Here is a 14,854-nt window from a genome sequence, read left to right as displayed (position 1 = left end):
AAGGCTCTAAGGGCTGATGACATGTAAGTTGAGGCATGAAGGACACCTGGGGGTGTCAAGGGCAAAGTGAGTGGCAAATTTGGCAAACAAATTCTGTGTAAGGACTCAAAGGTCCTGCTTCCTTCAGGGCAGAAAAAAGGATCTTTGTGGCAGGCCTGGGAGGAACAAAGAGAGGGAATGATGGTGAGCTGGCGGCTGACAGTGCGATGGCTCTCAAGGCCTTGCTCAGGGTAGTGTGCTCAAGCTGGATTTGTAACCAGGGAAATGACAGGATTAAACAATTCCTTCACATTGTTTTCCAATGTGGATTAGAATAAGGTTGTTGTTTTTTCCCCACACTTAGAAATAAATGTAAAATAACTGCCAATTTCTAGAGACTGCCTAGAAAATAGTGGGAACACAGCTCATCCAGGAATGGTGAGTCACTGTAAATTTTTAAAATTGTGACCTGTCCCCTCAGTTTCTTGCAAAGTATTTCCAGCTAACAGATATTTATTTATATGCCCTCTCCTGGAAGTGAGCTTATATAATCATTGGTGGGGGATTACAAAAGGAAATGCTCTGTTAATGACAAAATATTGTAACATCTTATTTTATTTATCTGAGAACAGAAGCTGGAGAGCTTTGCCTAAATAATAAAACTAGCAAATGCTGTGATGCCTTTATGTTCTTTCAAGCTGATACATTATGAGAGCTTGTGAAACCTTTAGCTTCTAAAGGAAATAAAGAACAGCTAGAAATAATGAATATTGTCTTTTATAGTCTGGCTGGGCTACAAAATTTAAGGAGAAGATATACTCAACTTGTATACTGAGCCGACGATATCACATAACTAACTACTGTTGTATTGTGGTTGGAGGGAAGGTACATTCCCAAACAGTATTAGAATGGTGATGGAAATGCAAGGAGAGTGAGGACCATACACTTGACTAAGTGTACATTAGAGGTGGAGAAAGAATGACTGTAGTGTTGTGTAAAACATTAACCCAGTTCTCCCAAACCAGCCAGGAATTCCTGGGAGAATAAGTTAGATGTTATGAAAAGATGTGTTCTCTGGACATAAGGGCCCTCTCAACTTGCATTCAGGGAGCCCATACCCTTTGGAATAAACACAGCTTGCACAGCTGTCCCTACATTCCAGAAAGGTTGGAGTCAAGGACTTTTAATGGATGCTAAGGGCAAGATAATTTTGCACAAGCTGAGAGAAATATTAACAACCATAGTCAAAGAACTTACTCTCAAAATTCTCCAGTGATATTGTGTCTAGGTCACAACCCTTAGAGTGAAAGCCTTACCAGCATAATAAAGGAAAAAGAAAATCCTATTGTCCAGTCTGAAAGATAATGTCAAAATTTGTCTTGGAAGTTGGTATGCACTCCTAAGTTAATCAAAAACCGGTTTTGAAAGGGTGATCTTTCAAAGTTGGTGACAAAGAACTAGTCCTCATGCCTATTCTTTGTGTCACACTGTAGTCCTTTTTGGTAGGGAGATTGATAGAGAAAAGTCACCTGATCAGCACATTAGTGGGCTTCCAGAGCACCAGCATGAGAATGATGGGCTGGGATCAGTGTTCCTGTGCACAGAGAATCACAGGTGTCCCATGACTGCCCTGACCAAGCTCCCAGCCCTTCAGCGAGTCTAAGCACTCAGCAGGAGTTGTTGCTCACTGTAGTCCCTCTGCTCATTCCCTCACCTTCTTCATCCAGCAAACTCTTAGTAAAGTCCAGCTTCTAAAGTCCAGCTCACATACCTCTTCAAAAGCAAAACCTTCTCATTCTCCCAAAAGCTGGTCATCCTTCTCTTGTCCCCATGGCTCAGGCATGTGCAGGCATTTACCAGTTTTTTTTGTTTATCTTATGCAAACATTTGTTAAAGTGTCTTTCTCCTCCAGACTTATGTTTTTAAGAGATTTTGTTTACCTTTGGATCACTACACCCTGATCAGGGCTGGGCCAGGAGAAAATGTGATGCTTTTCTTTCTTTCTTTCTTTCTTTCTTTCTTTCTTTCTTTCTTTCTTTCTTTCTTTCTTTCTTTCTTTTTTTTTCTTTTTCCTCTCTCTCTCTTTCTCTCTCTCTCTCTCTCTTTCTTCCTTTGTTTTATAAGTAAATATTGTGGAGGAAAAATCCCTGAAAGCATGGCTATTATTTATGGTAGATACAATAACTTCAGTAACCAGGATAACAGGCAAAGCTGCATCCAAGGAACAAATGCTGTCTCTGGAACTCTGCCTTTCTGTCTCTTGTTTCTGTTCTCTTCTGAACACAGACTTGCTTCTTAGACAGGTTCTCTCTCTGTGGTTGTGATGGGGGAATGTTGTGTTCTGACTGAGTCTGCCATCTGTACAGCCTAGACTAGGGAAGAGAAAGGGAGGTACAGTGATCTGAGCATATCTGAGCAATTGCCTGGAGCTGGGAATGAGGATCATCTTCTGTTGCTTTGTTTATCTTATAGATGGAAGTTTTAACCATTTGACTGCCTTCACCCATTTCACCCCACCCCCACTCCATCACATCCCTCCCCCACCTCTGGTTACTGCCAATCTCTTCTCTGTATCTGTGAGTTCTGTTACTTTTGTTGTCACTGTTCTTTTTCTTGTCTGAACAAAGCCATCTATAGAAACCCATGCATTTTATAAGCATCCATAATGACTTCAGCTCTTCTGGTTTACTCATCAGGAGTCATTTGAATTGCTTTGTTCAACAACCCCACCCCCTTTTTGCCCCTAAAATAGTAAATACCACATGATGACCAAGCACATTACAATTGAATAAACATCTGGTCAGGCACGTGGAAGCTCTCCCAATCCAGGCCTGGAAGAGGAAGATAAGCATGGTTATATCTGCAGCCTTGATTGTGAAGTTAAACTTCTTGAAGGCATGGACAGTTAAAATCTGTATGAGGATGTCTGGGTGGCTCAATCTGTTAAGCGTCTACCTTCCACTCAGGTCATGACTTCAGAGTCCCAAGATTCAGCCCCACACTGGGCTTCCTGCTCAGTGTGGAGTCTGCTTGGTTCTCCCTTTCCCTCTCATGCCCCCTCCCCCCCAATAAATAAATAAATAATAAAATCTTTTTTAAAAAGGTAAAAAAAAAAAACTATATAATTGTTTATAACTAGTAGCAAAGGGACATATAGGAAGTACACTTGGGTTTATTTATACACAAATCTGAGGTAGGCTTAAACTGTACTAAATGTCCTGTTTCACGGAAAGGATTGCATCTAGTACCTGAAGGATTGTCCTGCAGGATCAGTAAAAATTTAAGACAATTTTCACTGTAGAATCAATCACTTATCTACCACTCTGGGGGTAAGAAGTGTTTTACATTCACAAACTTTCTGATTTTAGAAAGATTATACAATCCATACATTTTAACTCTGAAATACCTCCAGGGTCATTTAAAAAGAAAAACAATGATCTTTCAGTAAAAAGTATGAAGAGTCACACTAAGTAGGGCAAATGCAGACTAGAAATAATGTCATGACAGTTCATGTCAGGTTTTGTCATAAATTAAATTTAATGGCATATTTAGAGGAAAAATGAGAGATTTGTGTTTTCAGAGCCTTTTGGATTTTAGAATTTAATTTTAATTGTTATTATTTTGTATACATTGGCCCAAGAAATGGACCCACTTTATACTTTAAACTTTGGTAATAATATAAAAATTCTAAGATCCTTTTGAAACTTAACAATAGCTGTAGTGATAAGAAAGTCGAAATACTGTGCACCTGACCCATGGCAAAATTAGAGAGCCATGTGCTTGCTGGCTTAACATTGAAGACTTTGTGCTACTTAGCATGGTTTTGGCATGTATATGCACACCTACGGTGTGTGAGTTTCTGTGCATATAAGGCATGCATGTATTGTTAACCCAGGCAGGGCCATGGAGGAGGCATACAGCCTTCCTTGAGGCTCCGGCAGTGATCATGGTGTGGACAGGCCCCAACTGTCCTTCTCGGCAAAGATCTGACACAGTTTTCCTTTTTATGGGAGTATATTGATTTTCTTTCTCCTGGTAAACTTGGCACATTATCTAGAGGCTTTGTTAACACCTTACTAACAAAAAAACAAGCTTGTTAGTGAATAGATAACAGACTCATTAGCTTTTGAGATTTTTTTTACTTGTTTAGGTGTAACCCAATGTTACCACTGACATTGTTAAATTAACAAAGTCTACAAGTAGTACATGATCTCGAGTAGTATATGATCTCACAAATTACATAGTCACTTTGTGTCCAAAATAAGGTAACTACATTCTGGATTTATATAACACAAAGTGAGTGTAACCCTTTAGCATGAAGGCTAAATGCTATCAAGTCATAGGTGAACAGGCTTTGTTTGCTCAGTTACAGACTTGCCTTAGATACCAAGTGGAGAGTGTGGTAATTATGCTCTGTCAGGTTTTAGCTTGGAGAAAATTAAAGCTATAATATTACCATGAATAATGAGGCTTCTAAATGGACAATAAGACTTAAAACTATCAGTTGTTTCTGACAAAAGAATCTGCATCTAATGAGGAGCTAATAGAGCCCTCAGTGTGGATATCTGTTTGTTGCTGGCTATTGACGGAAGTTGTAGGGCTGTGAGACACATTTAGATTGATTCTAAGTGACAGATTGTCTATCATAACTTGGTAAGTGTGAGGACCTCTTTGATAGAGATGTAACATGCTCATTACCAATTTTCTCATAAATAGTAATAATGGTCTCTCTTATTTGAACATTTAATCTTTAACAGGTCTGAGTTTAAACTCAATATATAAATGTTATAAATAATTGTGTATATTTATGTAATACACTTTACAGAACCATATATGAATGTATCCGTATTTCTTTTATGGAGGCACATTAGAATGTGCCACAACTAACAAAGTGAAAATCTAAAAATTTGGACTTGACCAATGGGCTCTGTCTCCTAAGGGTGCACTCATCGCCTGCTGTTTGCTTCCAAACCCCAGGCTCTTCCCCTTTCTGTATGGTGTATTGGGCTGGCCATGGCAAACACCAGCTCCCAGGCTCCTCTGTGCTTCAAGTTGCCTTTGACCAGGGGAGGCCTGGTGGGAGCTGGGAGGACAGAGAGAAGGCCCAAACTAGGATGTTTCTTGCTTTCTCTTCAAGAAGCATTTCTAGGGGCACATGGGTCTGCCTTCATCTCAGGTCATGATCTCAGGGTCCAGGGATCAAGCCCACGTTGGGCTCCCTTCTGAGCCTGCTTCTCCTTCTCCCTATGCTGCTCCCCCTGCTTTTATCTCTTGCTCTGTCAAATAAAGAAATTAAATTAAATTTTTAAAAAAAGAAGAAAGAAAGAAAGAAAGAAAGAAAGAAAGAAAGAAAGAAAGAAAGAAAGAAAAGAAAAAAGAAAGAAGAAAAGAAAAGAAAGAAAAGGAAAGGGATCCCTGGGTGGCGCAGCGGTTTGGCGCCTGCCTTTGGCCCAGGGCGCGATCCTGGAGACCCGGGATCGAATCCCACGTCAGGCTCCCGGTGCACGGAGCCTGCTTCTCCCTCTGCCTATGTCTCTGCCTCTCTCTCTCTCTGTGACTATCATAAATAATAAATAAAAATTTAAAAAAAAAAAAAAGAAAGAAAAGAAAAGAAAAGAAAAAAGAAAAGAATTGAATTTCTGGCAGTCCTGCCTTTCATTAATCCTCTCCACTCCCAGCAGATAGCCACCTCTCTGACCATCCTTCCACCTGAGTAGCTGGAGCCCCAGTGCTGCTGACCTCAGGATGGCTTCCTGCCCTGGGGTGCTTCTACCACCTTTGTAACTAGATCCCAGCATTAAATTCTCTCAGCTGAGCTACCTGGCATGGGCCCTGTTTCCCTAACTTGACTCTGACCCGTGCAGATGGCCACTTACTCAGTACAAACCACAGACTTACAGCAACCTTATAGTGGAAATTTTGTGTTCCTTTTATTTTAGCAAGAGAAAGATGTGCTTCCTTTGGAACAGATTAACAAAGAAAGATTTGGAGACTAAGATTCAACTTAACCCTTTGTAAAGACAGACAATATTTTATTTGGAAACATTATTATTAAGCAGTATCTATAAAATCATTGACTTTGGGAAGCTCAATGAAAGCCATTAGAAGGTTCATGAACAAAGAAGATGAGTCTAATTTTTTTTTTTCCATGTTTGTGGAACTAGCTGTGGTTGGGACATGCAAAGCTTCCCAGACAATAGGTGTCAGTTCTTTCTATAGGAATTTGGAATGCATCAATTTGTGTTTTGAGTTGACTAATTAGCGTTATATAACTAACGTTCTTGGTATTAATCTGTTTTCTGATTTTGCCGCCTTATTTATTCATTTCTATACTTATTGTTATTTCCTTCTTTGTAAGAGACACTGGTAATGAGTCAGGTGGCAGAGTGGAGGGATGAGAAGAATGGATCCTGGGAATGCCACCAACAGCTGAACTGAACTATTCATGGGTCTTCACTTGGTGTAGAATTGGATTTTTATGGGTCTGATTTGGTTAGAGGGTCAGGCCTTTATGGCCTGAATGAAAGACAGATGAGTTATGATAAAGTATAACTCAGAGCAGAAGAAAAGAATCATAGCTTCATCCACAGAAATGGTAAAAAAAAAAATATATGAGTACATTTCTATGAACTTAAAGAATCTAATTGCTGGATTGTGGAAAACACTTAATATGGCATTTATCATGGTTATAGTATAAAGCCAAGTTAATTTTCAAGGTCTCATTCTGGTTTCATTTTTTAAAATTGTTTGTACTATCATTGGAAAAAAATTAAAAAACAACTGACCAATTACTGCCATACCTTTATAGCTAGTTAATTATGGCTTCTCTGAATGGAGCCAAATAAAATGAGCCATCCCATGGGAACTATAGTTCCTGGTTAGTTTAGAAGAATTCATCTAATTTAACAGGACTTGTTTTTGTTTTGGTTTGGTTTTTCTGTTTATTTTTGTAGCCGATTTATCTTGAGCTGGCATTTGTAAAAGATGGGGTGGGTCCCTTAGAGAATCTTTCTTTACCCATATTTAAGGGGAAGCTAGGATTCCCTTCACTAGGGTTGACAGATGTTCTACCCAAGGTAGAATTTTTTTAAAGCTTCTTCTGGTTTGCTTTGCTTTATCGTTTGTGTATTTTGCATGCAGACTGGAAATATCAAAAGACTACCAACATCCTAGCCCACTCTTTGCACAGGACAGGAAATGACTGGATCATGCTAGTGATTAGTTAGAAAAGATGTCACTGCTATAGGGAGAGAGTTCTCCGGGGTTCTCTCACGTTTCTGTTTGTTGTGAGAGAGGTACCTACTACCCTTTTGTTCAGGATATCTCTTTTCAAGGAAGTTGTAAAGCAGATCTGTTTATTATCCAGTATAATAAAGACAATATCCCCCTTCAGGACAATATGAAGGATTGCTTACAGCTCCTTATTAAAGATCTGGGATCCCTAAGCTCACAGTCCTCAGCTGTAGTTCAGACCCACTGCACTTGTAGCACCTAGCTTAGTTCCTATGCTTCATCCTATAGATTTTGGGGAGCAGGGGAACTGACATCATCATCATGTCCATACTTTTTTCTGCCTGGGCTCCATGTCACACAACACTTTGTCTCTGATCCAGGAGTCTTGTGTCTTCTGCAGCATCCACAAGACTGTGGCATACTAACTCATGGGTGAGCTCACAAGCAGGGTGAAGTCTCAGACCCCCTCCATTCTTGCCAGTTACTCTAGTGCTACAGAAGAACCTCCTTTCATAAAATTGCCAGAGAAAGTGCAGAAAGCCACTGATGTGACATATATATTTAATATACAGAGTTGATCATTTGTATTTTAGTTTTATCAGCCCATGTGAAATACTGGAATTTTCCAAATATCTATAACTTTTTATACTATTATATATAAACATCCGTTCCCCTCAATAAAATGGATTTTGGCTTTTATCTGGCTGGATTTTATCTGCATTAAAACAGTCTGTGATTTGTTAGCTGAACATCCACCAGTAGTTTTTTGCAAGCTAAGAAAAAAATATAAATACTGTCTATTTATCTGTATATGAAATACCTTCTCAATAGTCCAGCCAACTCAGCTCTTTGGGAGGACTTACTTTGTGTTACAAGTGGAATTTTTTTCATGTCTGCAGAAAGCAGTTGCAGCTAGCTCAATGTATTTCATAAGGGTCAGTCATGTCCTCCCCACTTTTTGTTTTGGCAGTCAGGAATTGCTTTAAATATTTTTCTTAACATCCTTGAACTAGCCTTTGAAGGATTTGTAAAATTTCAAAAGGTTGTGTGAAGACGGTAGCATTCCCTATTTAAAAAAAAGAAATGGAACCAATCAGTACAAGTTCCATGCTGCTCCTGGGAAAGATCAGGGCTCATAGGCATAACTCCATGGACACACCTAGACAGGCATTCATCAGAAGCACTGGCCACCCTATCTATTACAGCGAGTCTGTTGTCACACCCTCATCTGTAAGCCTGAGGACTGCAGGCAGGATGACTTGTCTGCCACTTGCTCCAGGTAGGATAGGCTCTGGCTAACTGACAGGTATACCATCTGGGGTCGGTAAGACACTTGCAAATAAGAACAGCCTGGGCTCCAAACAGCCGGCTTTGGCACACTTCAGATATTTGAAGAGTAACACCTGTTACCTGAGACATAGTATCTTTTTCAGGTGCGGTAAGTGAGGCATGTTACAGCTGTTGTCTTCTGAGAGAATAAACAGTTTACTCCCTTTACCACTACGTCAGTATAACTTGATGGTCCTCAAATGTGTGGTTCCCAGAGCAGTAGTAAAAGCATCACCTGCCAACATGGTAGAAATGCAAATCATGGGCAGTACTTCAGAACTCCTGAATTAGGAAACTATGGTGTGGGGTCCAGCAACATCTAACTTAATACCACCTCCGAACCACCAGGAGATTCTGGTGCACACTGCTGTTGAGAGCCACAGGTGTTACTCACTGTATCTCAGGTCAGAGAACCAGCTTAGTCTCCTTACAAGCAGGGGAAGAGCAAAATGAAGGGTTGTGCTGTCAGGTGTATAAAGGGATGATGGTAGAATTTGTTGAAAAACCTACCGATTTTTCATGTAAGAAAAAACTAATGCCTATCCTCTATGGGGCATTATAAAGACACAAATATGAATAACGTATTCTACACAGTACCTCAGAGCCTCTATCGGAGGTGGACCTCAGGGGTGGACCATTAATGATGGCCCAGAGACAAAACCGACTTTCCTAATGTTTTTATAAATAAAGTGGCATTAGGACACAGTCATATGTATCCATCTACCTATTGTTTGTGGCTGCTCTTAGGCTACGATGCAGATTGAGAAGCGCAACAAGGACCCCTTCCCCCCAAAGTCCCACAAAGCCAAAAACATTTAATCTATGGAGCTGTAATGAAAGGCCGAGTTCAGTGTTTAAAGGGAAAGTACTGGGGACACCTGGTGACTCAGCAGTTAAGCATCTATCTGCCTTCCGCCCAGGGTGTGATCCTGGGGTCCTGGGATTGAGTCCCACATCCGGCTCCCTGCATGGAGCCTGCTTCTTCCTCTGCCTGTGTCTCTGCCCCAATCTCTCTCTCTCTCTGTCTCTCTCTCTCTCTGTGTGTGCATGTGTGTCTCTCATGAATAAATAAATAAAATATTAAAAAATAATTATAAAGGGGAAATACCTTCCACATTCCAAGGTGTTAAACTGGAACGAAGTTGAGGAGGAAGTGTGGTGTGCAGGCCTTCTTCTGCTGTCCAGTGATATAGTCATACTGAATTTTTGCCATGGCTGAGAACTTCACTTCAAGGATGTGGTTATCGTGGAAGGTGTAAAGACTGTCAGGCAAGAGGCAGACCGATTACTGTGCCAAACACCCTGGTGTATGAAGGGTTAAGGGGTGTGGGAACAAATAGAGAAATGACAAAAGGAAGACATGAGGAAAAATAAAAAGAGGATTTGGATCGAGAAGGGAGAATGTAAGCCATCAAAAGAGTGTGACCCATGTGAAAAGCAAACATAGAGGCGTGTGGGCCCAAGACAAGGCTGGTGAAGCCAATCAAGGAGAGAAGCACAGGTTTAGAACATTCCCAGCTGCTTAGCATGGGGGATGGGGCCCAGGTCTCCCAGGGAATTCTGGGACGTTGCACAGAGGCAGAGAAAGGTGCAGGAAGCGTCGGGGCTTGCACTCTGCTACTCTGTCAGTCTGCGGGCTCGCGTGTGCTTGTTCATAGGTGTGCCCCCGTGATTCCTCACTCCGCGTCACCTCCTGCCACCGACTGGCCAGCCGTGTAGCCGGCTGTAGCCGAAGCACTGGGCTTCCCCCTTCGAAAGTCTGGTTACTTCCTGCCTTCGCCTCTGATTGTGTGACTTTGGGCAAATCATTCCATGGCTCAGTGTCTCCCTTTCCTCATTTGCGAGATCCTGTTTCAGGCCTCCTCCTGCATCCGCGTTGTGTTCTCCTCCCGGACCCCCTGATCGTGGAAGGGCATTGCTAACCCAGGTCACAGAGCGTGTCCCCAGCTCCAGGGCCGAGAGGGCAAAGGAAGATGAGCAGAGACACTCAGGCGCTCCTGAAAAGGGGATTGCTCATCAGTTTGGCACCAGGGCATTAGTCACCCTCCAGGGGTTTGATTTGGATTTTCTTCTAACACAGACTTAATAATAGATTTCGTCTCTTGCCTGTAAGATTGTTCACGGTGACAATGCTTAGGGGGACATGGCCAGCTGAGTTCCATGCCTGGCATTTCTCATATATTTCTCATTCTTTCAGGAGTTTTTCTTCAAATGTGGAGCACACCCGACCTCTGACAAGGAAACGTCCGTAGCTTTGAACCTGATCACAACAAACAGTCGAGACATCACCTGCATAACGTGCACCGACATCAGGTAAGGATCTGAAGGACCCTCCACATGTTGCTCTCCCAGTGGTAGACTCTCCCGTGAGCCTCCTCGGTGGGTGCTCTTTCTGGAGGAGCATCTGCTTTGCTTCGACTCCGTTTGCACAATATGGGTATATGTCAATATGATCAAACTCTCTGAAGTGTCAAATCCTTAGTGTGCTACTGGTCAAAGCTTCAATGACGTTTGCCCAATGTGGGTATATTTCAAAATAATCAAACTTTTTATTATTTTTTTAGAATTTTTATTTATTTATTTATCCATGAGAGAGAGAGGTAGAGACACAGACAGAGGGAGAAGCAGGCTCCCTGTGGGGAGCCTGATGTGGGACTCAATCCCGGGACCCCGGGATCACACCCTGAGCCAAAGGCAGACACTCAACTAGTGAGCCACCCAGATGTCCCTATTATCAAACCTTTTAAAGTGCCAAATTCTTCATGTGGTCAGTGGTCAAATAGTATGCTAAGGGGATCCCTGGGTGGCTCAGCGGTTTAGCGCCTGCCTTTGGCCCAGGGCGTGATCCTGGAGTCCCCAGATCGAGTCCCGGATTGGGCTCCCTGTGTGGACCTGCTTCTCCCTCTGCCTGTGTCTCTGCCTCTCTCTCTCTCTCTCTCTCTCTCTCTTTCTCTCTCTGTGTGTGTGTGTGTGTGTGTGTGTCTTTCATAAATAAATAAATAAAATCCTTAAAAAAATAGTATGCTAAGATATAAGTGGCATGACTTATGTTGAAAAGTGTAATCTAAAAAAACACAAACACATGTACTGACATTGGTGAGTTCTAAAGTAAATTAAAACACGCTGCTAGTGGGCAGCCCGGGTGGCTCAGTGGTTTAGCGCCCGCCTTCAGCCCAGGGCGTGGTCCTGGAGTACAGGGATCGAGTCCCACGTCGGGCTCCCTGCATGGAGCCTGCTTCTTCCTCTGCCTGTGTCTCTGCCTCTCTCTCTCTCTCTGTGTGTGTCTCTCATGAGTAAATAAATTAAATCTTTAAAAAAACAAACAAAAAAAAAAACTGCTGCTACTGTTAGGAATGCCATAACAGTTTACAAGTACCATTTATCTTGGAATATATAATCCATAACATTTTATTTTAAGCAACCTCTCCACCCAGGTGGGGCTCGAGCTCACAACCCCAAGATCAAGGGTCACATGCTCTGCTGACAGAGCCAGCCAGGAGCCCCAACATTTTACCTTTAAAATATCATTTCCATACACTTCAGTTCTTCCATGTAACTTGCCTGTGTTTATATTAGGGCTTCACACATCTTCATACATCCAAAAGAAAAGCATGTAGCTAGTTTGGGACCTGGTTATTTCTAATCTCAGTGAGTACAGTGGAAGAAAGAAAATATGGAGATGCTCTGTTAGGAAAACAGGGATAAGGACTAGATTTGAATTACAGTTTGGGAGGCAAGGACCAAGTAGAGAAATCTGAGCCTTTGGAGTCGATGGGTGTAGAACTCCTTACTTTGCACTATTCAGATGAAGATAGTAAAGGAAAATCGCTTTATTTTCTATTCTCTGAGGTTGGCTTGAAGCTCAGATTGCAATAGAGGGATCCTGGCCCTGATACCAAGAAGAATTTTTTTAAGACTTCATTCATTTATTCATGAGAGACACAGAGAGACAGAGGCAGAGACACAGGCAGAGGGAGAAGCAGGCTCCACACAGGGAGCCCGACATGGGACTCGATTCTGGGACTCGGTTCAGGCCCTGGGCTGAAGGCGGCACTAAACCACTGAGCCACCTGGGCTGCCCTTAAGAAGAATTTTTAGTGAAATGCCAAAATGAATTGATGAATAAAGTCAAAAAATCCTGCTTGTTCCAGACTTTAAAGCAAAGACAGATAAATACCCTTAGCATTTCAGGGTTGTCTCTCTTTGGTTTGGGACCACCTGGGTTAGGTGGCCTTTTAAAGTTCCCTTAAGCTGTGTGATGTTGTGGCTGGTGGGTATTAATCCTCCTAACCTAATACTTCCATCCTTTAATACATTTAAATAAAAGTGTTGACTAATAGAAGCCTAAAATCCTTAATAGCATCTGCTAGACAAACTTGTTTCCAAGAAGGGGTCAAAATGAGACTTATTTTCCTGCTGCATCTTTAGTTCTAGCTGTGATAGAGAACACCACAATATTGCCTAAAACAACCTACCAGCATCCCTCAGTAAGATGAATGATTGCAAAGGGCTAATGTTTTCAACATGCAACAAGAACTGATTCTTCTGGTATTTCAGGAAAGGAGCAAGGGGAGTCCTAAACACGAGAGCTCAACTGCTCTCTGCAAGCACTGAGAAATTAAACTCACGTCTCAGTGTTACATAGGAGAAATGAGTTTTTCTCTATATCAGAATGCAGCCCGCCAGCCAACAGTGAAAAGCCTTCCATTAGAGTTGGTAAAGATGGCATTAAGATATGTAGTATTGATCATACTATCTTACTAAGAGCACTGCTCTCCCTGCTTCCCACTGCTAAGCTGTCGCCTTCATATTAGCAACTCACAACATCCATCCAGGGAAACAAGCCACTTCCCAGATGCACAGGGAGATAATTGCTGGAAAAATAATATTGTCTGTTGCAATAAAAAATTTTTCCTATTATTATTTTAAGGGGATTTTATAAATAGAAGCTACTATATTCAGTTAGATTTAAGTGTGTGTATCACCAGCCACTTGACTGAATGAGGTCCTTTCTTATGTAAGGCACCAGAGGGATGCCCTGTACTAGAATAGAGGAAAGGGCCCTCTCTTCTTATACTGAAGGATTCGGGCATAGAGATGTCATAAAAGCCTACATGCACGTGGAAACACCAATACCTTATGTTGTACTTTGCTGATTGTCATGGTTCCTTTCTTTTTCCACTCCTGCTAATGCTTGCTTTTCAAATTTAGAAGTGATTGACTCACAGAAATCTAAACAATGTTAGAATTTTTTTTTTTTTTACCCTCATGGTTAGTAAGATTTTGGTTAATTCTTTCCAGCAACTTGAGTATGCCTAAATATTTGCATGGATGTGTGAGGGGTGTGTGTGCTAAATATAATCATGCTGTATACATTGTTTTGTATCTGGCCTTTTCCACCGAGCATCGCATCATGATAAATTTTCCCTGCTCTGAAATATGCTATGGAAACAAGTTTTGTTTTGTTTTTAAATAGCTACCTAAGATTTCATCATTTGGGAATACTCTAATCATTTCCCTATTTCTAGTGATTTGAATTACTTCTAATTGAAAATAATAAATTAAGTAACACTTAAATCTAGATCCCTTACCAATAATCATCAACTGCATGTTTTGAATCCAAGGATAGTATCACAGAAATGGTAACAGAAGGTCAGTATTAATGGACGTGTTTAAGGTTCTTGATATATATTGTCAAGTTTATTTCCATTCTAAATTATGATTGCCTATCTTTGAGAGGACTCCCTGTTACATCTTTTCCAGTATAATGTTCATAGTTTTAGTTTTTGCCCATTTGCTAAAGGACTTTAATTTTGTCATTAATATTTTTTTAATTGTTATTGGCAAGGGAAATTTCTCACTTATTTGCATTTTCTTTTTCTTTTTTTTGCTTATTTGCATTTTCTATTGTGAGAGAAAAATGCAAAACTTTCTCTGTATGAAAGCTTTAGGAAGAATCTAAAAAAAAAAAATAGATTGCCTCTGCAATTACCTTCTCATTCACTTATAATATCAGCATATCCTTTTTTAATATAAAGTTTTCTGATCTGTGAATTTATGTTTCAATGTAGTTATTTGGTTTTGGTTTTGAAATATTGCATCTTCCTGGAGATAAATCAAGTTATTTAGTTACAGAAGTGAAAATAAAAATTAGGATATCTATTTATATTTTATGTTTGTTTTATTTATTTTTGTATCTACCCTAATCATACATCCTTAGTCAAATTAGGCATAATTAACTGCATAATAAATTAAAACCAGAGGATTAATTTCAATTCCACTTGTTGGTTATTGGCATATGGGAAAGTGATTG

At 40.8% G+C, this 14,854-nt stretch overlaps 1 protein-coding gene across 1 annotated transcript in view; it reads left to right on the top strand.

The window, feature by feature from the left end:
- The window catches only part of PRKN (parkin RBR E3 ubiquitin protein ligase), a 1,310,777-nt gene that overhangs the window by 726,233 nt on the left and 569,690 nt on the right, over nucleotides 1-14,854 (top strand). Inside the window, exon 6 of the mRNA XM_038526511.1 lies at nucleotides 10,739-10,854. Coding sequence (XP_038382439.1) covers nucleotides 10,739-10,854 — 116 coding nt within the window. The remainder of the gene's footprint in view (nucleotides 1-10,738; nucleotides 10,855-14,854) is intronic.

The sequence above is a fragment of the Canis lupus genome, chromosome 1 (assembly GCF_011100685.1).
Source record: "Canis lupus familiaris isolate Mischka breed German Shepherd chromosome 1, alternate assembly UU_Cfam_GSD_1.0, whole genome shotgun sequence".
Taxonomy (NCBI): Eukaryota; Metazoa; Chordata; class Mammalia; order Carnivora; family Canidae; genus Canis; species Canis lupus.
Note: the sequence above shows the minus strand (reverse complement) of the source record. Positions and strands in the feature narration are given on the sequence as shown.